This window comes from Bipolaris oryzae, assembly GCF_000523455.1.
Source record: "Bipolaris oryzae ATCC 44560 unplaced genomic scaffold scaffold_150, whole genome shotgun sequence".
Taxonomy (NCBI): Eukaryota; Fungi; Ascomycota; class Dothideomycetes; order Pleosporales; family Pleosporaceae; genus Bipolaris; species Bipolaris oryzae.
The window spans coordinates 32,912-55,648 of NW_006911426.1; the positions used below are offsets into that span (position 1 = coordinate 32,912).

At 50.5% G+C, this 22,737-nt stretch overlaps 8 protein-coding genes across 8 annotated transcripts; 2 read left to right on the forward strand and 6 right to left on the reverse strand.

Annotated features, from left to right (window-relative positions):
• Window positions 1-137: 137 nt before the first annotated feature.
• Window positions 138-1,626, forward strand: COCMIDRAFT_104022 (uncharacterized protein; the record flags this gene model as incomplete). The annotated part of the gene is made up of 3 exons (XM_007693052.1): window positions 138-596; window positions 650-772; window positions 820-1,626. 3 exons carry the CDS (start codon window positions 138-140, stop codon window positions 1,624-1,626), a joined length of 1,389 nt encoding a protein of 462 aa, XP_007691242.1.
• Window positions 1,627-2,549: 923 nt separating this feature from the next.
• On the reverse strand, window positions 2,550-6,403 carry COCMIDRAFT_104010 (uncharacterized protein; the record flags this gene model as incomplete). Its single annotated transcript, XM_007693053.1, has 2 exons — window positions 2,550-2,715; window positions 2,781-6,403. 2 exons carry the CDS (start codon window positions 6,401-6,403, stop codon window positions 2,550-2,552), a joined length of 3,789 nt encoding a protein of 1,262 aa, XP_007691243.1.
• Window positions 6,404-6,877: 474 nt separating this feature from the next.
• Window positions 6,878-8,675, reverse strand: COCMIDRAFT_104008 (uncharacterized protein; the record flags this gene model as incomplete). Its single annotated transcript, XM_007693054.1, has 2 exons — window positions 6,878-8,251; window positions 8,334-8,675. The coding sequence occupies 2 exons, from the start codon at window positions 8,673-8,675 to the stop codon at window positions 6,878-6,880; spliced, it is 1,716 nt and encodes a 571-aa protein (XP_007691244.1).
• A 1,050-nt stretch (window positions 8,676-9,725) lies between these two features.
• Window positions 9,726-12,725, reverse strand: COCMIDRAFT_104001 (uncharacterized protein; the record flags this gene model as incomplete). Its single annotated transcript, XM_007693055.1, has 2 exons — window positions 9,726-12,084; window positions 12,184-12,725. 2 exons carry the CDS (start codon window positions 12,723-12,725, stop codon window positions 9,726-9,728), a joined length of 2,901 nt encoding a protein of 966 aa, XP_007691245.1.
• Window positions 12,726-13,689: 964 nt separating this feature from the next.
• Window positions 13,690-14,842, reverse strand: COCMIDRAFT_8156 (uncharacterized protein; the record flags this gene model as incomplete). Its single annotated transcript, XM_007693037.1, has 2 exons — window positions 13,690-14,429; window positions 14,497-14,842. 2 exons carry the CDS (start codon window positions 14,840-14,842, stop codon window positions 13,690-13,692), a joined length of 1,086 nt encoding a protein of 361 aa, XP_007691227.1.
• Window positions 14,843-16,312: 1,470 nt separating this feature from the next.
• COCMIDRAFT_104063 (uncharacterized protein) lies at window positions 16,313-16,987 on the reverse strand (the record flags this gene model as incomplete). The annotated part of the gene is made up of 2 exons (XM_007693056.1): window positions 16,313-16,675; window positions 16,754-16,987. 2 exons carry the CDS (start codon window positions 16,985-16,987, stop codon window positions 16,313-16,315), a joined length of 597 nt encoding a protein of 198 aa, XP_007691246.1.
• Window positions 16,988-17,853: 866 nt separating this feature from the next.
• On the reverse strand, window positions 17,854-19,131 carry COCMIDRAFT_104050 (uncharacterized protein; the record flags this gene model as incomplete). Its single annotated transcript, XM_007693057.1, has 2 exons — window positions 17,854-18,438; window positions 18,550-19,131. The coding sequence occupies 2 exons, from the start codon at window positions 19,129-19,131 to the stop codon at window positions 17,854-17,856; spliced, it is 1,167 nt and encodes a 388-aa protein (XP_007691247.1).
• Window positions 19,132-20,318: 1,187 nt separating this feature from the next.
• COCMIDRAFT_104028 (uncharacterized protein) lies at window positions 20,319-21,308 on the forward strand (the record flags this gene model as incomplete). Its single annotated transcript, XM_007693058.1, has 1 exon — window positions 20,319-21,308. One exon carries the CDS (start codon window positions 20,319-20,321, stop codon window positions 21,306-21,308), a length of 990 nt encoding a protein of 329 aa, XP_007691248.1.
• Between the last annotated feature and the right edge of the window lie 1,429 nt (window positions 21,309-22,737).

Consider the following 22,737-nt stretch of genomic DNA (forward strand, 5'->3'; position numbering starts at 1 on the left):
TCTGCTTCAACACACCTGTTCTTCTTGCCAGCACACGTATCTCGCCCCGGAGACACAGTATTCTTCCCGCCGCCCTGTAGTCCAAAACTATACACAATCCCCTCGCTACCCACGCTCGTGCGAAACAAATAGCTACCATGGCTGACGACGCCGCCACGTCCGCCGAGGAAACGCAGATAACCTTCAATGTGAAGGCCGCAAACGACCAGAAGCATGTCCTCACCCTTCCAAGCACCACCACCGTCGCCGACCTCAAGGCTAAGCTTTCGACGTCGGAATACGCAGATGTTCCCGCTGACCGGCAACGTCTGATATATTCGGGCCGCGTGCTCAAGGACCCTGACACACTGGCAAGCGTCAAGATCAAGGATGGGCACACAGTACATCTTGTCAAGGGCGCTGCCAGTAATGCGAGACAGAATCCCGCAAGTCAGGGCACAGCAAGCACTGCTGGCACGGGCACCACACCTACCCCTCAGGTACCCACCAACATCGCCGCCGGAACAGGCAACAACCCTCTTGCGGGACTTACTGGTGCGCGCTATGCCGGCTTCCATGGCTTGCCTGGCATGGACATGTTTGGTCCAGACGGAGGCGTGAGTTCATTCAAATCTACATGGCCTAGGAAAATCATGCTGACATACACCAGATGGGCCCACCGCCGACCACTGAGTCCATGCTCGAACAGATGGAGAACCCCATGTTTCTGTCCCAGCTAAACGAGGCTATGAATAACCCAGCGGTAGTCGATATGATGTTGCAAAGTCCTATGGTACGTCTCCTGTCAGCCTCGTGTCCACTCCGTCTGACACATGATAGATTCGTGACAACCCGATGCTTCAACAAGTGCTGCGAGACCCCGAAATGCGCCGTATGATGTTCAGCCCGGAGATGATGCGCATGCAGCTGCAAATGCAACGGAACATGGGCGGACGTGCGCCTGGTGCTCCGCCTAGCTTCCCAGCGCCTGGTACTACAGATAACACACCGCAATCAGGTTCTACGGCAACAGGTGAAGGTGCCACCGCGACACCCAACCAAACTAATACAACCACACCACCAAACCCCTTCGCAGCCTTTGGTGGAGGAGCTGGAGCCGGAGCCGGAGCCGGAGCCGGAGCCGGAGCCAACCCATTCGCTAGCCTGTTCGCGGGAGGTCAGAACCCATTCGCCCCTCAGCAACAGCAGGGCGCAAACACTGGTGCGCCACAAAATACACAGGACGCCTCAAGCACCTTTCCAAACTTGTTCGGTGGCGCTGGCGCGCAAGGCGGTCAGACCAACCCCATCGCAGAGGCCGCGCAACGAATGATGCAAAACCCAGAAGCCATGCGCAACATGATGCAGATGATGGGTGGAGGCGCTGGAGCAGATCCATTTGGTGCTGCAGGTGGTGCCGGTCAACCACCAGCTGGCAACCCTTTTGCCGCTCTTTTTGGTCCTGGTGGATTTGGTTCACCCCCACCACCGGCTGACAACCGCCCACCGGAAGAGGTTTACGAGACACAATTGAGGCAGCTCAATGAAATGGGCTTCTATGAATTTGAACGCAATGTTTCTGCCTTACGGAGAAGTGGTGGCAATGTTCAGGGTGCTATCGAGTATCTACTCAACGGCGCAGTGTAGCATGCTTATCTGAGTATTATCTTGATATCTGAGCCAGTGTCGCAACGATTGCTGACAGCAGGCGAGCTGGCGACGATTGAGCGATACGAGGAAGAAGAAAGAATGGCTGAGGAGGATTTCGGAAGTGACATCGACGGCATCTTGGATGCCTACGACAGCGAAGAAGACTGGTCATTCGAGTACGAGGCGGACAAGATGGGTTCTTTGGACCTTTGACATCTTTTCTTTTTTGTAAAATGGATCGAGCAGGTGTAGTAATATTCGCTAGGAAGTTAGAGTTGGGTGTATGAATAGATACAATAGCAATGATACCACTAGGCAGAACAGTAACAAAATCGCCATTCGCCAAACCCTCACTTTCAAGTTGCTTGCATACGTGAAGATGTTTTGCCAGAATCGTTATTGTTTTTCATTTCTTTTCAAAACTGATTAGGTATGCGAATAGACCGTCATGTATGTCTTTGTTATGATATATATGTATGTTTTTGTGCGTTTCAAATCCCCCCCCTCAATTTTAATCAGGACGTCAAATCGAGACTAAATGTGTAAAAACGCCTCATGGCAACCTTGTTGGCAACCACTGATGAAACCAGGAATTTCCCACTCCCTTCCTTTTCAGTCTTTCCCNCCCCCCCCCCCCTTTTGTTTTTTTTCGGCACAATTTGCGGAGAAAAAAAGAGAAAAAAAAAGGGTAAACAATCGAGCAACAGGGACATGAATTAGAGAGAAAGCAAACGCCACAGCAATGCAAGTTCCGCGCAGAGAATTGAGCGAGAAAGAGAGAAAAAAAAGGGGGGGGGGGAAGGAAAGAAAGCCAACGCAGGATTTCAATCTTCGAACGGAAGTGGAGGAGAGGAGGGATGAGGCCTACATTTTGCAAAAATACCAAAACAATGGCACAAAGCTTAATACTCTTGCGGCACCTAGTCACGCACGCTGAGACCCGAACGATCTGTAAACATGCGGGTCGCAATGTTCATAGCGAGGAGTTCTTGGAAGAGCAGTTTTGCGGCGTAAGGGATGTGGATTTGTGAAACGCGGGTTTTGTTGTGGCAAGGACGGCATTCGTAGAGGCCCTTTTTGAGTTGGCTATTTCGTAGCACGTTAGTGACTGAATCACAGGATACAGGGAGGAAGAAGGGAAAGAAACTTACGCAATAGGACTCATCAGACCGCAAATGTCGCATACGTGGACGGTGTATGCGTCAGAGACGGTAAAGAGACGTTCCTTGAGGAAGGCAGCGGCACCGTGGGCAATCATACAATCACGTTCCATCTCTCCGAAACGGAGACCACCATCTCTGGCACGACCTTCGACGGGCTGGCGGGTGAGAATCTGGAGGGGGCCGCGGGCACGAGCGTGGATCTTGTCGTCGACCATGTGGCGGAGACGCTGGTAGTATGTGGGACCCAAGAAGATTTGCGTACGCAACTTTTTACCAGTGTGACCGTTGTACATGATTTCAAACCCACGCTTCTGGTAGCCGGCGTCTTCGAGCAGCTGGGAGATTTGATCGACCGTGACGTCGGTGAAGGGTGTGGCGTCACCCTCTTGTCCGGTGATGGCACCGACCTTGGATAGCAGACATTCGACCAAATGGGCAATTGTCATACGAGAAGGGATGGCGTGAGGGTTGATGATTAGATCTGGTGTCACTCCCTCTCGAGTAAAAGGCATATCCTCTTGGCGGTAGGTGATACCAATAGTACCCTTTTGACCGTGACGAGAAGCAAACTTGTCACCAATTTGAGGTATCTTGGTAGTCCTGGTACGGACCTTGACGAATCGAAGACCTTCGGTGTTGGTGGTGAAGAGCACCTGATCGACGATACCGTTCTCGGTACTACGAAGAGGCGTTGAAACATCTCGCTTGGTGTGCAGAGTAGTCTTCTGACCAAGCTCCTGGGCGTCTGCCGCGATGGGCGCAGTCTTTCCGATGATGATATCGTCACCGGACACACGTACACCAGGCGCGACAACACCGTCATCGTCGAGCTTGTCATAGGTACCACCCTTCAAACGAAGAGTGTCAGCACGCGTAGGTTTCTCGAACTGTTCCAGGACGTTGACACCGATGCGCTTCTCTTGTTCAGTGTACGCACGGTAGAATAAACTCCTGAAGAGACCACGATCAATACTGCTCTGGTTCATGATGACGGAATCTTCCTGGTTGTAACCACCATAGGTAGCAATAGCGACAATGGCATTCTGTCCAGCGGGAAGCTCACGGAACTTGAGGTACTCCATCGACCTGGTTGTCGCCAAAGGCTTCTGGGGGTAGTAGAGGACGTTCATCATGGTTTCCATACGGAGCGCAAAGTTGGTGAGAGCAACACCCATGGCTTGCTTACCCATGGCAGATTGGTACGTGTTACGGGGCGACTGGTTGTGATCTGGGAAGGGAATAATACTGGCACAGATACCCAAGATCATGGCCGGATGAATCTCGCAATGGGTATAGGCGTGAATGCGAGGATCTGGCTGGGGCTTGAGACGACGGAGTCGGTCCTTGCCCTCGGTAGATCGCTCGGCTGCAGGCAAACCCATCTTCATCTCTCGCCATTCCTCCAAATCTTCGGGCGAGAACGTTATCATGGCGGTTTCCTCTTCTTCGGCATCGAGATATTCGACAACACCGTCTTGAATCAGACCTCTCCAGCCGTAGGTGGCCTGTTCCACCTCCTCTTGGCTCCAGCCTTGCCGTGTGCTAGTCTCTTGCTGCTCGGCCTTGAGCTTGTTACTGATTTCCTTGGTGAAGATGAGGTGATTTCGGTTTGGCTTTCTGATATCGTTCTCAACCACGAACAGAGGTCTCATGACACGGCCAGCATCCGTGAAGATCTTGAACTCTCGGTCACGAATATCACGAATCAAACTCATCTCGTAAGATAGAGTTCCATTCCGTCGGAGCTCCTGCACAACTGTGACAAGTTGCTGAGCGTTGGAGTGAACACCGACCCATACACCGTTCACGAAAACCTTTGTCGCATCCGGGTTCTGATTCTGGTCGTATTCCTCAAGAAGCTGCATGTTACGTTGCGTCATAAAGTCGATAATGGGGGATGCATCGCTACCGACACTGACGTAGCACATGAGAGACAAGTTCTTGACCAGTCCGCAAGCTTGTCCTTCAGGCGTCTCGGCAGGGCAGACAAGACCCCAATGAGAGTTGTGGAGTTGGCGGGGCTTGGCCAGTTTACCATCACGTCCAACGGGGGTGTTTGTTCGACGAAGATGGGATAGAGTAGAAGCGTAGGTGTATCGGTTCAACACCTGCGAGACACCAGCCTTTGCGGAGGCGGCCTTCTTCTGATCACCCCAGTTACCTGTAGCCAGAGAGTACTTCAGACCGTTTGTGATGATACTGGCTTTTACAGCCATCTGAACGTTAAAGTCCTGGTTGTTCTCGACACACCGCTGAAGGTACTTATACACGTCTTTTGTGAGCTTCAGGAAGAGGATACGGAACAAGTTGGCAATCAAAGGTCCCGCAAGATCCAGTCGCTTCTTTCCGAAGTGATCACGGTCATCCTCATCACGGCGACCCAACACACACTGCAAAAGTCTGTGGATCATGTAACCGAAGAAATAGGCCTTGCGGGTATCCTGACCTTCCTTTTGGGAGATATGCGGCAGGAACTCGCGCTGCATGATGTCCCTCGCAAACTTGAGACGCCTGTCCTTGGTACCAGAGTTTGCTCCACGTTTGGCGATGAAGTCGAGGGCAGTCTCACGGTCCTGCACAACGGAACCCTCCTCGATACTGGGCTTCAACAGCTCCAGCATTTGTGTGTCGGTACGGTCGTAAACGATGTGACTCAGAATCTCCTCATCGGAAACTATACCAAGCGCACGGAAGACAATGGCCATGGGCACATCTGCCTTGATATATGGGAGGGTGGCGTATGCGAATGGACCGGGTATACGCTTGCCCGGGCCAGCGAGCGAGTTTTCTGCCCATTTGATGTTAAAGGAAGAGATAAGACGAGTGCCCTTTTCGACAGCACTTCGAATCTCTGCTATCCAAGGAATAGGTCCCTGCTTCTTGCGGAAGACTTGTACAATGTTGGCGGCACTGCGCTCCTGGGCGATCAGCACCTTCTCACTGCCGTTGATGACGAAGTATCCACCCTGATCGTAGGGGCATTCGTTCAGCGCAAACAAATCAGCGTCTGATTGTGCTCGCAGGTGGCAAAGCTCTGACCGCAACATGACGGGCAGCTTTCCGATGAAAACCCTCGCCGCAGTACCGTCGTCCATGGGCATATCTTCACGTTCCCACCGAATTTGTGAAGCACCTCCTGTGTATCCACCCTCCATGTCTTCGTCCTCATCGCCCTCGGGGTCACGGCCTTCACGAGCGACCATGATGCGGTTTTCAATGTCAGCCAACATGGCTCCGGAGTAAGTGAGGTTTCGCAGACGCGCCTCGTGTGGGTAGAGCTGCACAGTGGTACCGTCTCCTTCAGTGTGTGTTGGTCGTGCAAGATAGACACGTCCAAACTTGATCTCATAGCGGCGCTTGATAATCGGGTTATCATCCTCGTCAGGGTTGTAGGGCGTGTTCTGTTCCAGAATGACACTTCCGTTTTCTTTTACGATATCTTGTATTGTGTTGCGCGTAAATTCGTCATAGGAATCCAGTTGTTGCGACACCAGACCCTTGGTGTCGAAGAAGGAGCTGATAACTGCCCAGCAGTCTTCGGGCAGGACGCGGTCGTCCTCCTCATCCTCGTAGTCGTCCATTCCGTCTTCGTACTCGTACGGCTCAGCCATGATTGCGGCTAGATGTGAGGCGCGGTAGAGAAAGGGTGGAGGTGAGAGTGGGTATCGAGTGAGGACGTGTAGAGTCCTTGTCTGCCCTGAATGCGACAGGCGGCGGCGAGTGCCTCTCAAAGAGAAGTTCGGGGCTAGTATTTATCCGGTCTTAGCGCGCCCGCTCCACCAAGGGTTAGTGCTTCTTGCGCCCCACACCCTGCAAGTCTCATCCATACAAGCAGCAACAGTATATTCGCAAGGCAGCCTAAATGACTGCATCTGGATACGTGACATTGCAACCATATAACAGCGAAAAACAATGTGCCATTAAAGCAGTGTGTCAAGGGGGATATCTCTCATCACAGTGATTGTTCAAGGCTTCCTTCACTGGTCTAAGAACAGGACACTTGGACACTAAATATCGGGAATATCCTTTGGACTCTTCAGATGATCTATTGTTATTTGTTTTGATTTGAAAAATGACAAAATCTATCAATATCTGATCCTCCTGCCGCCTTTCTGCTCACCCATCTGATAACTCACTGCCACCCCCTTCCGCTCTGCATACTGTATTGCATCACGACCAGTAATCCGCACGCAATTATCTGCTATGATACTCTTGAGTGAGGGTAGCTTATCCGCCAGCATCTTGATCGAAGCTCCAGTGATGTTTGTGTTCGAAAGGTCAATCGTTGTGAGACCAGTTCCATACGTGAGAAGACACTCCACGTCATCGTCGGTACATGGCATAGTGCCTAGATCCAACGACTCGAGAGCTGGCGTAAGAACTCGTGGGGAGTAACAAAGAACGGCGTTAGGCCCGTTGAATAATGTTACTTCCGGATCGAGCAGGCAGCGGAGGGAGAGGTGCTGCAGTGGTTTGCTACCCGGGAGCGACTTAAGAGCGCCGTCTTCAATGTATGAATCGAGAAGCATCTCGAATTTCTCCGGGCTCACAGAGATTCCAGATAGTGACAGATGTGTGAGGTCAGCTAATTTAGCACGCGCCCATGGATTGGTGTTAGTAATCCTTGGTAGCAAGCCCCAATAATTGTCAAGGACGAGATGTTGCAGTGTATCGGGCAATGCAAGGTACAGCTCAAATGATACGCGCTTCATGACTAGCGTTGTAATTGGCGGCATTTGAGATGCATCCTGTGGCCAGCCTCGGCCTGATAAGTGAAAACCATCCACATTGCAGAGTGAAAAGGACCGGAGCGAAGGCGTAAGTGTAAAGAGTTTGGCAATTTCGAGCCGCCATGCACTTAACCTGTCGGTACCAGTCAAACTCAGTGTGTGAAGGTGAGGAAATGGATTCGTCCATTTCATCGGGTGTTTGAGTGGTAATACACCGTGAAAAGCAACGTGTTCAAGTGTGGGTCGGGCTTGGAGAATTTGGTCTACAGCATCTGCTGTTATGTCTGGATGCACGATGAGTTTCTTCAGCTTGGAACTGCTCTTGGCAATTTCGACTAATGATGCTGACATGGCATGTGGTGAGGAGAGAATCTCCACATCTGTGAGGTTTTTGGCCATTTTTGCCAGATTCTTGATTACGTCCATGTGCTCGAAACGATGGAGAGTGACGTGCGTCATACGCATCTCTGAATATCTGAAAGCCATGCTGACGAAGGAACGAGGCACAGGCTTACGTGCGCCCTTCAGATCAAGATGTAGCCATAGCTTCGGTAGCTTTGAGAGGTAATCTCGCCAGCCTTTGCTGACCCGCATGCAGTTGACGATGTGGCGGAAAGGCAAATACTCAAGCACCATTTCGGCCAACTCCACAGGTAGAACAGAGAATGGATCAACAGCTGTTGCTGGTGAAAGTTTACGAGTGAGCTTGTCGTGCAGTTGTTGAAGAAGCTGATTAAACGTCAGCAGCAGCTCACAACCACATGGCTGAGGGAATGATAGAATAGAAAACAACTTCGACGAGGATACACACCTTGAAATTCTTATCCTTGGATTCGACGTTTTTCATTCCATACTTGTAGATCCCTAGTGCCGTCTCTTCTTTTCCCATCTTCTCTAGGACACTTGCTGTCCTGAGGTATCCCTTGACATCTGATTTTTGCATTCTAATCATTTCTCTCCCATCTTTGACCGCATCACTAAATCTTTCGAGCTTATCATAAGTGGCAGCTCGGTAGTCATACAAATTGAGAGTAGGCTTCTGGCAAGTTTCAATGCCCTTTGTGAATGTTTCCAGCGCCTTGCCGTATTGCTTGAGTTTGTAGTAATTGCGACCTAATTCTTGAAATTCTTCTGCTGACATTTGGCGAGCCATTGCAGCCCCGATAATGAGCACTGAGTGAACGTAAATATGACTAGTCCGGCGTAAAACGCAGATGAGAGTGGTGCCGATGGATGAATCGGGAAGAGGCGACGCGACGCGACACCCTTAATAGCCATGGTCCGTGCACTTCCACCAAGGTAGCAAACTCTTGGTGGACGAAAATACCCGGATAGAACTTACTCTACCGCAATGGCGCAGCATCGACCAGATTTAACTGCATACCGACATTGTAGAATCACATAATTTCCTTATAGTATATTAATATCTATATAAGATGCTAGTATATTAGTACATAAGATAATGCTTTTGAATACGCGGTACAAGGCGACTAATTGCGAACAGCAGCTTTGTCTTAATAGAGGCTGTTTTTATTACAGTTTTTTTTAGTTCACTAAGAGAAGTATTGATAATGACAGTGTTATGTGCAAAGCGTGACCAAAAGACGACTCGACTTGGCTCCCTGGATCCTGGAATCAGAAAAGACAAAGTCAAATGGAGTCTTCATATCCAAATGTTGTCGCATTCTCCCTGTCACAATACTGATGATTCTTATACATCTTCACCTTCCTCTAATCCACTGCTACGCTCAAGAAGTCAGTCCACTGGGTCTCAGTTGGCCTAGCTTCTTGTCCAACAGCACTCTTGCGGGACAAAGCCATGAAAGGATAGCACACAAAAGCATCAAAAAATTGCTACTCATCTGGAGTTCCTTCTCGGCTTAGCGATATTGAACAGATGCCGTTCAGTCGAATTTGGAATATCATGCGCGAACGTTTGTGCAATGCGTTGATACGAATAGGTATGCGAACAGATGTGTTTCGTTGACACCTCTTACCGCTGTTGAAGTCAGGACTTTAGTCCGTAGGGAAATCAAGAACAGGGATGTCGAAGACATGATAAGCGCGTTTTGATAGACGTACCAAGGTTTAGGAGCTTAAACCTTAAATCGAAAATCTGGATTGTCGGACTGACAGCGAAATCATCTGAATCATCGGTATGGTGCTTTGTTTCATCGGAGATGACAAAGGTGGTCCCTAATACTCAAGGTACTAAAGCACTTGATCTACTACCCAATCCTGGTGTTGGTGGATCAATCGATAATGGCGCGAGCTGCGGTATCAATGACTTCATCATAAATACCAGGTCGGCTGCTTTGAAAGGTTTCTGCATGACACGATCTGCCCCGGCAGCCATGGCCGTATCCATTTGTTCTTTCCGTACATTGGCCGTTACTGCAATAATGGGCAGTCTTATCGGCCGACATTCGTTGAGTTCTTTCGTTCTGAATTGGCGCATCGCTTCGAGGCCATCGAGTACTGGCATTTCCAAGTCCATCAAAACGATGTCAAACGTCTGTCGGTCCAAGCAATCGAGCGCTTCGAGACCATGGTTTGCTACGGTGACATCACAACCGGCTTTCTTGAGCTGTTTTCCGAGAACTCGCTGGTTGATGATGTTGTCCTCCACCAGCAGCACACGTAGTTGTCGAGATGCAAACTCCGTGTTTCCTACTTGATGGAACATTTCCTTGAGTGTCTTAGGTTGGGGCTCTACTCTTCGTGTCTTGACATAGAATCCGAAAGTCGAGCCCTCACCCAGGACAGAGGCAACCCCGATTTCACCTCCCTGCTTTTCGGTAAGTTCTTTGGATATAAAGAGACCTAAACCACTGCCTCCGTAATTCACGTGCGTCTTTACGTTTGCCTGTCTGAAGCGTTCAAAAATCTTGTCGATATCCTTCTCTTGCAGCCCGATACCAGAGTCTGTTACGCTAAAACCCAAGTATATCTCCTCGCCAGTACCCCAGTCTGGGTTGCTAGTGACATCAGCAGGCGTTTCGCCGTCAGTTGCCCAGAACATATCGCTGGGAAAGAGAGCGCGTGGTTTTGATCGGCTTGCAGCATAGCGAATTGAGATTGCTGGTTTTTTTGACGGTTTGACGAATTTGATAGCATTTGTAAGCAAATTAATGAAGATTTGCGTCACCCGAGATGGATCAAAACATAGATGATCAATGCCGAGTTCCGAGAGAGAAGGATCTGGTGTTATGCTGTAAGCGATGTTGTTTGTCTTGAGCTCGGCTTGGAAGATGTTGACAATGGAGTCGACGAGTTTCATAGGTTTAACAGGAACTGGGGTAATCGATAAGAGCATGGAGTCGAGTTTACTCAGTGTAAGCACGTCATCAATGATCCGCTTCTGGTGGTGCGCACATTGCATGATCGTGTTGGCACTGTGCATGTTGTCGTTGAGAATGTCTAGACAGGGTTTGGGGATATCGGTAATCTGTGCACGGCACTCTTCAAGCGCGGTTGTGATGGAATCAGCACAGTGCACAATGGCACTGAGTGGATTCCGCATTTCGTGGGAGACCACATCGATGAAGGCTTCCTGTTGTCTTTTCGCTTCTCTAGCTTCAGCAGCCTGTCGAGCCTGGAAGGACTTTGCCCAGCATAATCGGCTAATGTCGGTAGTACAAGCCATGACACTCACCACGCTGCCATGTTCGTTGCGGTATGGGAATGCGAGGACCTGAAGTTGTGCCGGTTCTGGATCGCCTGTTGGAGGCGTATACAATCGTTTTAAACGGAGGTCGACGGTGACTTGGTCGTCGCCCTTGAGCAGACGCTCCCAAATCTCTTCTGATTTTGCGCGGTCATCTTCATGATATGCGTCGAAGAAGAGGGCGAGACCATCGGAGTCATTGGTCGGCGATTGTCCAGCCAATTCATAGTAATAATCGTTTGCCCAAAGCATATATCCATCCAGGGAAACATGGCACATACCTACCGACGCGTGATCGATGAGATGGCGTAGCTTAAGATCGCTGAAAGCGAGGTCCGCTTCAAGCTGGACCTGGTGCTTCTTGTTGGACTCATAATCTACTGCAGCAGTCATGAGACTCGACACCATGCGGTTGAGGTCTCGAATGAACTGCTCGCACATTTCGTCATGTGGACGGTAAGGATTCGTGCCGAAGATGAGATAGCCAAAGAGACGCCCACCGCACATGATAGGCATGACGACAATCTTCTCAGACGGCGCACCCCAACCTTTCCAGTCGACAGATGAGAAGCGGTCGTCGTAATTGATTATGGTCTGGTCTGTGCCAGCTCGTCGCATGTCCGGTATGAGTCCTTCTTCACTATCGATCGTAGCCGTGTTCACAAGAAGAGGATGGCCCTCGGGAAGGCCTATATGGCCATGCAGCCTCAGTGAATTGGAGCCTGCCGTTTCATCTATCCTATACAACATAGCCATGGGCACATCGTGCGTATTCGTCTCCAGCGTGTTGAGGATGTGCGAGCAGATATTGTCGATAGACCGTGGAGGCACGGAGGCGAGCTTGTTCAAGCATTTTGTGCGGCGCTCGGTGAGTTTCTCCGTGGTTACTTCGTAACTGGGGAGCACATCAGCTCTGCATCCAAAATGCTACCTGCGCTTCAACAGTACTACTGTCATGATGGGCGCACATCTGGCGCGACCAAAAAAAACTCACACATGATTGATGTAGCCTTCTACTATGCCAGGCATGCCTACGGGTGTAAAGCCACCGGAAAAGAAGGCTTCTTCGCGGTAGCCTTTGCGCTCGACAAAGGTCGAAAGAGCCGAACTATAGTCGACGCCAATGCCGGTGCTCTTTGCCTGTTCAAAATAGGCGCTGACGGAGGGCCACAGCTCTGGATAGCCATGCTGAAAGAGGGATCCCATGAGGCCAGGGTGGACGCCGGCGGCAAGAGGGGCATATTTGTCATTGTAGATGGCGGTCATGTGGGAAATGTCTCCCCACCAGAGACATGCGGCGCGCGAGTCTGTGAGGACATAACTGGCAAAGAGTCGCAGCGTCGGACTCCAGGTGTCAAGGGGGCCAAGGCGAGTGCGCGACCAGTCGGTGTTGCGGAAGAAGCGAATGTGAGGAGTTTGTGGCAGGGCGGCGGTCCAGTCGCATTGTTCGTCGGTCGGGGTCGCAGTCAGGGTCGCAGTCAGGGTCGCATTGTCAGGAGAGTCGAAGCCTCCGTCTTCCGGGGGTGGGGTCAGCATCTGCACAAGACAGGAGCACATGCGAAGATGGCAAGGCACTCAAGGGGCTGCAGCATCCTCATAGGAAGCAGAGGGCTGAGGAAGACAAGTCTGGGACCCGTTGATCGTGCAACCATATGATGGACTAGTCCTAACACCCGCCGGTGTTTCTCTCGGGCACCAGTAGCAGTCAGTTCCATGCATGCATGCCGACTGCCAGGTGGGGACGGGGCGCAATCGAAGATGGTTTTGCAGCACACCCACGCCTGCCAAGCCCCTTCCGATCGGCCACGTTCCGAGCCCCGACTTTCCGATGCACATTGAGATGCAACCTTGCCGCACACCCGTACCTGGGCCTGCAGTACCAGTGTGAGTGTACCATGTACCTGTACTTGCACACGTACCATATATTTGCGTGCATCTATGTACATGTACATGTACATGCACATACACGCATGCTGACGTGTGTGCTACAACCAAACACCCGCATGACGCTGTCCACCACAACACGAGTCCCCTCACAAATCCATCGTCCCGGTCATGCTCACACGCAAGCACCCAGAAGCCCGAGTCGCATATTGCACATTTCCTGCATGCGCGTGGGCGTCTCCCTGCTACACCGGCCCTCCATGGCCGCAGGCGGTTGGTCGCCTGCCCTTCATCGACCGATCCTCGCCAGGCTGAGCGTACGAGACAGGGGCACCGTCGTCGCTCGACCATGTCTTTGGGCGGCCTTCGCCTTTTCTTCCAGCCTCACCCGACCCAATGACCTGATTGATCGTCCTCGGCATCTCGCGTGTGAACTGTACCCTGACACGGCCCCGCTGACACCACACAATCGTACCACATCTGCTGCTCGTGCATATTCGCTGTCACTCATTCATCCATCCACTGCCCAACTATGTCAACTCAGACGTCATCTTCAACACCAGGCAAATACTCCTAGCCAAGCCTTGGTGGGCATATTTCCTTTTTACTCCTCGCTCTAGCCTTTTCGCTGATCGTCAGAAACTGCCCTCCGATCTCGAATCGTGAGACCACTAGGATATAGATCTGCAAAGCTTTGGTTCGAGTCCTGCCCGCTGCCCGCCACAGCTCGAAAACAATAAGGCCGCCCATCGCGATACACAAGACGATACTTGGTCTCGTCAACCTTGCACCGCTGCACAGTGCGCATCGACCCATCCTCCTCAATGACAAGTGTAGAGTGCCACGGTGTTGCCCCGAGTGCACCTTTTTCTTGTTGCGGAATGACAGCCATGGACAGCTTATCCTTTCCACCAGAATCGTGAATAGACAGACGCACATACTGCGTAGGTACAGCAGCCATTGCAGCTGAGAAGGCCTTCCACCGACCCATCATTTCTTTTGCCGTGTTTGCAATGTTCGCAGCCTGATCCTTTGGGGAAAGAGCAACATGTCTTTCGTTCAACGCCAGGTCCTGCTTCAGAAATTCGAGATACTTGGTATGCGTCATTTGCATGTCGCTAGTGCTAGTATTCGCCATATCAGCCTCGAACTTGGGGTCTCCATACTGTCGCTTGAGTTCTTTGCGGATGTTGGATGCATTCTCGAGATAGTATTCTTTGGATTGGAAGTCTCCTGAATACTTGAGTATGTCCCACAGTCGTAAGAAGCTGATGTTGTTGAGGTTGTTCTCGGCCGCCATTTGCCGAACACTTTGTCCAAAATTCCATACCGTCTCGTCACTCACGCCGAGAAGGTCTATTGTCATTAGTGAAGGACATAAATATGTGGGGGGGCGGGGGGGGGGGAACGTGGGGTAACATACCGTTATATACAAGACCATCGGAGGTGATATGACATTCTGCGCCAAACTCATAGACTGCCTTGATCTTCTCGCAGAGCCCATCCAGATGCTTCAGCGCGAGCTCCTCGCCCAGATCAGGCAAAACACCCAACACCTTATCCTTTGTGTTTGGAGACTTGAACGGAAAACCAGGAAGTAGCATAAGCACGGGCTCTTTGCGCTCAACCTGTCCTTTGACGATCGGCAAGAACGTCTCAAACCCATCCCACTTGCCAGTCCGCTCGTAGTTCAAACCATATTGTTCGATAATCTTGAGTATCTCCTCAGCTTTCGCATCGACGCTAGTTTGCGTAACCGTAGAAGACATGGTCCGTGTTAACTCCTTGAAGAAGCTGATATGCAGCTGAACCGTGGGTGAAACAAGTACTTATGTTACCCTGAAATTCAGCTTCTCTTTGGGGGCTGTACTCCCAAGAAGAGGCGCTGCTGAGGCACAGCTGTAAGCACGCACGAACTTGTGGCCGGCTTGCAGACCGCATCGTACAATCCTTGCACTTCCAACAACACTATCCCATTTCTTCAAAAACCCATCCTTTAAACCCCATTGTGGACATACCACCACATATTGGTGTCTTTGCTCAATGGATTCTAGAGCACATGTAGACGATGCGTCTCGTTCGAAAAAGCAAATTCACCCCAGCGCAACACAAACAAGTACCCCGCTGTGGCTGACCTTAGGTATCAAGCCATCCCCCCCTCGGAGGCATTCAAATACCCACACAGCCATCAACCAATTGCTGGGATGCAGGGCAAGTCTATTTTTGAGGCTTGCTCAGCCTCGTGGATACTGTATGGTTGACCCTTCAGCCGCAGTGGGTCCTTGATCCCAATGTCGTTAGCAGACAAGTCTAGACAATGTTCCGCATCCATGGTAGCCAAACACTTACTTGATCGTGATTCTGTGCCCAATTGCCATTTGGACACTTGAATTGCGACTGGGAAACTTGATGCTGGCGGCTTGCAGCACCGCGTTTGCGAATTGAGAACTGATTGCGAGATACTCTTTGTTATGATGTCTTGCCCAAACGGGTATAGTCTCTTGGCACTCATATAGTATTTGTACCTGCTTTCAGACTCCAATATGAATTTCAACCTTATATAACACACCTGTTCTGACCACTGACTGAGCCACTCGGATACAACTCTTCGATTTCTTCAAGCTTCTATATAGAGGGATATATCAAGACGAAATATGCTGACGTACCTATCGCGCACCTTATTAACATATTATTTTACTACCAAATAACGACCTACCCATCATTGATCATTTTGGTCGTAGTTCCCTATTCGATTCGAGCGCCTGAATATCGATGTGTCTTCCCGGTTCTCTCCTTCTCGTTTGAATCACCCCTCCTCTTCTCTCTCCCATTGCCTCCGAGATCAAGACAGAATTTCACCCAAGACTCCAGAAGACTGTTGGTGCTACCTGGGCTCTGCCAGAGATATTCGAAGTCAGCGAAATCTTCCAAAAATTCTATGCCAATAGTATGGTGTACATCACACAAGTGCATTGGAAGCGTGGAGACTTCCTGTTGCTTCTCGTTACTAGTTCTTGGGACGAAGCAGAATCTACACATTCTCGCTCCGATCCCTTTCACATATAACAATGTCACCAGTTCCTACAGGCCTTTCTCACCAAAATAGCAGCAGAGTGTTTTATTCGCTATCATAACTATCACTTACCTTACCTGCAAGAAATGGAGACGCGACTGGGCCAAGTCTTCAGACCTGTTTGTTTAGAAAACACCGCGATTTGTAGATCCCACTACGAGATCCCTTACTTACCCAACCTTGCCCTCTCTTTCTCATTCTTTCTCTGCCACTTCCTTTCTTTCGCCCTTTCCTCTTCCATTTTCTTCATCCGCGCGTACACAAAAACACTCTCATCTACCTTCCCACACTCCTCAAGCTGCTTCTCGACTTCTTCCTGCTCAGCCTTGGACGCCTCTACAATGGCTTTCATCTTCGACTCGGAACACTGGTTTGATTCCCCACTGCCTGGTCTGTTTAGTTCCCATCCGTATACAGGATACCCTTTTCGTATCTTGTCAAACACCTTCCGCATCTCATCGTCTCTGTGTTTCTTGCAGCCGGTCGACATGACCATTTGCTGCAGCCCGCAGCGGTACCACCCGTCAGACTCGCTATATTCCCAGCAGGGACAGTAGCTCTGGTGCATGAGGTCGTTGTAACATTCGGCGGTTCGTGCGTGGTTCACGCCTTGGCTGCAGTGGTGGCGGACTGTGGTTGAAGTGCCTGTGCGGACGTTTGTTACGGCCGGCGTCCAGTTTAGCGCGTGGATGTTGGGGCCGTGGACGAGACGGTTGAGGTCTTTTATGCTGTAGCTACTTAGGAGCTCATTGGCCTCAAAGATGTGGTACGTGTGCTTACCAGTTTGGTCTAGCATTTGAGAAACACCATTCCCCAGTTCTGAGGTCTGTTGTCCCCCCATTATGTGTTTGCCTTGCTTTTGTTGGAGTTTGGTTGAGTGGAAAGTGGCGAAACTGATTTCAAGTTCTAAAATTGAGAAACGGTGTATAAAAATGTGTGTGAGGATCTTGCTCTGCTGATTTAGTCATAAGTGATATTGAGAAATGTGAATTTTGCTGTCCAAGTGGAATTTTATATAAATATTGGAAGTCCTTTCTTCACAATGTTATCTGTGTGATAAATCACAGGCGATATCTCCAGCTTTTGCCTGACCTATTGGGCGAGAATGTTCGGTTGAGATGAAAGTCATGCTGGAAGTATTTTCGGGCAAGTCAGGTAACTTTCATTAATGCGCCATGTTTAGTTTATGTACAGTGTTATATAAATATGAGATATGGTCGCCTTGTTGATATTAAGAATCTATGAAAACTTGGTGTCCTCTGTGTAACCAATCATGCGGTTAGTTATCATGACAATGTGTTACTGTGTAATCATACTCGGAGGTAAAGCTATGTCCTCAGATAATGCTTAATATTATTGTTTACATGCTAGCGATATATCACGTCACGGAATTTGTATTGTATGAATTACAATCCTGGATCAGAATTCCGTAAGCGGTAGACGACCTCTATGCTTCGTAGCTTGTGTCACCGTTCGCTTACGATGCAACTACAATCCACCCAGAGTCTCGCATCGCCAAAGTTGTATTTGGAAAGCGAACAGCCAAGCAACGATATTACAATCACATTGAGACTAGATATTTGAAATTACCAAGAAGCATTACCACCAACTCAAAACTAACATGCCTACAACGCCAAAATATCATATACCAGCAAGACAAACCCCCCTACATCCATCTCCTCCACCTCCGCCGCTACCACCACGACCTTACCCTCCTCCCAGCCCTGACAACCAAACAACCAACCTTTCAAGCCTCACACTCTGCACATCCATCTTCCCCACCTCAGCCATCGCAACCATCCACTTCCGTCCATCCCTCCCCAACTGCACCGCAAGCTTCCTCTCTCTCTCCTCCCTCTTCAACTCCCTGCCCACATACATTTCCACCGCCCACGGCTTCGCATGATAGAAACTCGTATTCGCCTTTCTTGACCCCTCGGCCGACGCCCACGCTCCCGGCTCGTAGGTTGGGTGCCGCCGGAAGTATGCGTATTTGTGGCGCTTGTGCTCGGCGGTCGCGTGGATGGAGTGCGGGGCGGTGGTGCAGGTGCGTGAGAGGGACTTGAAGGGGGAGGGGTTGGCAGTGGAGAGGTGCTCGGAGGAGATGGTTACGGAAGGGGAGATACGGACTTGTTTGTGGTTAGGGGTGGGGTCAGAGGGCTTCGGGGTGATGAGGGTGCGGAAGGTTTGGAAGATGGATTTGGGGGTGGCTGGATACGTGTAGGTGGTGGTGGTGGTTGTGAGGGAGGTTGACGGGAGGGTGGTTTCCATCTTTTGTTTGTGCGAGGATTGCTGGGGAGATTGAATCAAGACTGGGGAGAACGGAGCGAGTGTTTGCTGCCAGTTGTCCTGGAAATCGATTTGTGGGGGAGCTGTTGATGGGCTTGGGATAAGGGAGGAGACGCAAAATGACCTGGGCTCTATGAGTTGCCATCCAGGCAGGTCTTTGTCAGGTGGCCGAGCTGGTATCGACCTGACTTTGTCTCTCATAGCGCTCAGTATCATCTCCCTCTTCATTGTATTTCGCACCCAGTTCATGAACACCCTTGCACGTTCCCTATCCTCTTCTGTTGGTACAGGTGTTTCTGGCCCTCTAACATATCTCAAGCCTGGCACTCTACTCAGAAACATCTTCTGGTCGTCCCATGCCCCCAGTGCTTCACTCAGCCTTGCTATGTCTTCAATTGGCAGGCCAGGCTCTTTGAGCAAGTCTTCAAACTTCATGATGGTATTTGCCAGTGCGATTTTTGTCTTTCTCCAGTACCTTGTAGCGACGACATGCTTTTTAACGTCACCTGAACTGGACATGAAGACGCCTCCACGCGTCAAGAAGTGATTCTGGGCCGCTCGAACTGCAGCCATTTGAGAGCTGATGACGCATACTGGGCAGGCATTCTGAGAGAGTGGAAGCTTGACCACAAGAGAAGGCGAGACAGCATGTGTGCAGTCGCCGATCATAGGCGCGGAGCTGGTGATTTCGGTCATTTTGCGAGAAAGCGGAACAGTGTTCGTGAGTGATGGACGAAGAAAAGGTACAGTGTTGAAAAGATCATTGTGGCAGTTCAAGAGTGAGCGAGCTGGCGTGCACTTATAATGTAAATTCTCTGGTTCGTGCTGTGAAAAGATGCATATACGTGACGTATTGAAGACATGAGCAGGAACCACGTTTCTGTGAGCCTCATGTGGGCCGAACGTTGCTATTGAAGCGGTGGGCCAAAAACATTGTGTCGTAACTGCAGCACGAAAAGACCTCGTTGCAACCGGCATTTCAAACATGCCGTGTCATATACACGCTGTGAAGACTGCAGAAGAGCTGCTATTACAACAGCTTCTTGCGAATGACCTGCTGAAAGGTGTAATTGTAATACATGATGCTGCCTCGTGGCCGCACTAGACATCTACCATACCCTCACACTTTCGATGCACCAATAAAACTGCTGCCCGCTGTATACCATCACAACATCTATTACAGCAGCAAATGAGTCTCTTTTCTTGTCATTTGGTGGTTGGGATGACTGAATAAAGGTATTTTCACATGTTTCTAAGCCGACATGTAGGATTTACGGTTGAGGTAACATGGGTCAAGCTGCTCGCCTTCTTGACACGATAGTGCTGTGATTAGTTCGCGCCTCCAAATACAATGCCTGAAATTGGGTTTTCACATCTCTCGGTTGGCGTACCCAGCGAGCTTACCTCGTCATTGGGTTACCCAATCATCGATGGCAAACCCACCAACCAAAGGGAGGAAAATTCACATCAACTCGCATTTAAGCCTCATCACTATATGGAGCTGCTGAGTAGTGAAATATGATCCTGGCTGTGGGCTTTTGGCATCGGCTCTTGCTTCAATACGTTGCATACCCTGTTGATACGGTCTAGTATGGAGTGGCTTTGTGTATTGAGAAGGCGGTAACAAAGCGAAAACAGCCATTCATCTGACGGCCAAATTTCGCGAATGTGTAGGCGCGGAGAAGGTGTGGACTTGGAGCGAAGCTTAACGTTGATAAGGAGCGGAAAACACGGGAAGGATGTCAACGCGTGTGCGTCATCCCGGAACGCGGAACCACGTGCAACATTGCCAAGTTCACAGCGCCACCCCTATCTGCTTTGCCGGAACTCTTTACGATCACTTGAGCTACAAACCAACCCATATCTATAGCTGTGCAAGCTCGATGCCGCAAACACGCTCAGGAAAATTGAGAAATCAGAATGACAAAGTGCCACAACATGTCCTAAGCGACGGCGACAGCCCTGAACCCGACGATGCGCCAGCAGCACCTCCGTCAGCATCATTTAAAGACCGACTGAGCAGCTATGCGTATGAGGAACAAGATGCGACATCGACCGAGATCTCGGTATCGACCAATTTCGACCGACCGACCAAGCGCCCTAGAACGGCCACCATAGCATCCGTCGGAAGTACCCAGGGATCTACCCGACAGCTGACAAAGAAGCGCAAGGCTGGCCAATATGCCCTCCCATCAAAATATGCCCATTTGTCTCCGCTCGTTGACATATTGGAACCAAACCTAATCTGCGTGTTTGTCGGTACAAATCCAGGTGTTCAAACTGCGACTGCTGGGCATGCGTACGCGCACCCGTCAAACCACTTTTGGAAGCTACTCCACGCGTCAGGTCTGACAAATCGCCGCTTGAAGCCTGAAGAGGACCGCAGTCTTCCAGCCCTGTTCTGCATGGGCAATACAAACATTGTAGACCGCCCGTCCAAAAATGCAGCCGAGCTCTCCAAGGAAGAAATGTCAGCGGGTACTGCCAACCTCGATGCAAAATTCCTAAAATACAAGCCAGAAGCCGTTTGCATAGTTGGCAAGGGCATCTGGGAGGCAATATGGCGTTATCGCTATGGCAAGAATCCTGGCAAGAATGAGTTCAAATATGGGTGGCAAGACGAGAAAAACAACATGGGCAAGTGTCCAGAAGACGTGGAACAAGAGTTGGATGCCAGCGGCAATCCCTGGAAAGGGGCCAGAGTGTTCGTAACTACGAGCACGAGCGGCCTCGCTGCGAGCTTGACACCCGCAGAGAAGGAGGCGATCTGGAGACCATTTGGAGAGTGGGTGCAGAAGAGAAGAGAGGAGCGTGGCTTCGTGCCCCGGCTAGTGGAGGCCCAATCTGCCATTGAAGAAACAGCGCAACTTTAACCATCTTTGAACAAGGTCTTTGCTGGAAGGCGTCAGCCGAGACAGAACTCAATCAGCTGTCAAGACAATGCCGCCGAATGCATGTACCCGCGGGAGAGTTTCAAACTCATATGCTTCGCCCGAATCGCCCTTTTAATCGAGGGATGTAACTGCTATACGCTTTACGCCTTGTTGCATGCCTTCTGAATCATCGGCACCAGTGGTCTGCGCCACACGCAAATGATTCGCACAGATCCGTGAACAGCTGGCCTCCATCAACATTCTCACTTGCGTCTCGTGGCTCCAACTTGGATCAACTTTTCCGGTTCTTGGCATAATCTTGGCGAATGAAAGTTCACGGCTTGGCGTTGAACTTGACCGAGCCACATGCATTGACGCCGCAGTTGCACCGCCATAGAATCGGATCCCAACCATGCTGCGCCTCCTGGGTGTGGCTCAACAACGTGACGAAGAGAAGCACATACCCAGTGGTAGAAGGACACGATAAAGGTGCTTTTTCAGTCAACGAGCCTTTCGTGGCTGAAGATGCCAAGTGAATAGGACTTACGAGGACTGAGCCACGGCACAGCAATTAGCTTCGTGTGATATCGCTAGCTGCAGGTGTAGCGCCACAGCTAAACTAAAGTGGGCACTAGACTACGGAAAGAACGGCAAGCATGCATGTGCGAGCGACACTTCATGCAACACAGGTTTCCAAGCAAGCAATCTTACTGTCAAGCTACCCACAAAACCGCGATGTACTGGTTGAGCGAGAAGAAGGAATTGATCAATGCTGTACTCTAGTAAAGTAAGATGGGAAATTTGACTGGCAACGCAATGTCCGACGATGCAACACTGGCTCCTTCTCACCATCTGTGTACTATACTATGGCGTAAGCACATACGCGAGTTCGTGCGCCTCCTCTCCCAAGACAATTGCATACGCGTAAAGACAAGGATTCTTGCATCTACCGTTCCACTCCAATGTCTCATGGGGCCTGAGCAGCTGCCACACGCAGGCGCCCAAAGAGCCACACGCATGTGGCGCCGAGCAAACCACTCATCCGCCTTTTTTTCGGCCCTGCAAATGCCTGTGGTTAAGCTGTGCGCTGTGCTACTAGTGGGTATGTGCGCGCGCGTCAAAAAAGACCGGCAGCCCTAATTGCCCTTTTCGCGCAGCATCCGTCCTATCCGTTTACCGAGCATGTTGCGAAGGGCGGCAGTGCCGAAACAGCCAGTTAGAGTGGCTGCTGTGCCAGATGTCAAGGAATACGGGGGAAGCCGCTTATCCTTGGCCCCTTACTTATACCTACTTATCTAAAGCGCTTGTGGTGCTGTGCCACAAATAACCTTGGAGACCCTTCTCTCTTCCTCTACCTCTTTTTTGTGTCGAGCCACAGCCCATCTCTGCCACAACTACACCAGCCACGGAACCCAGCCTCTTGCGACTT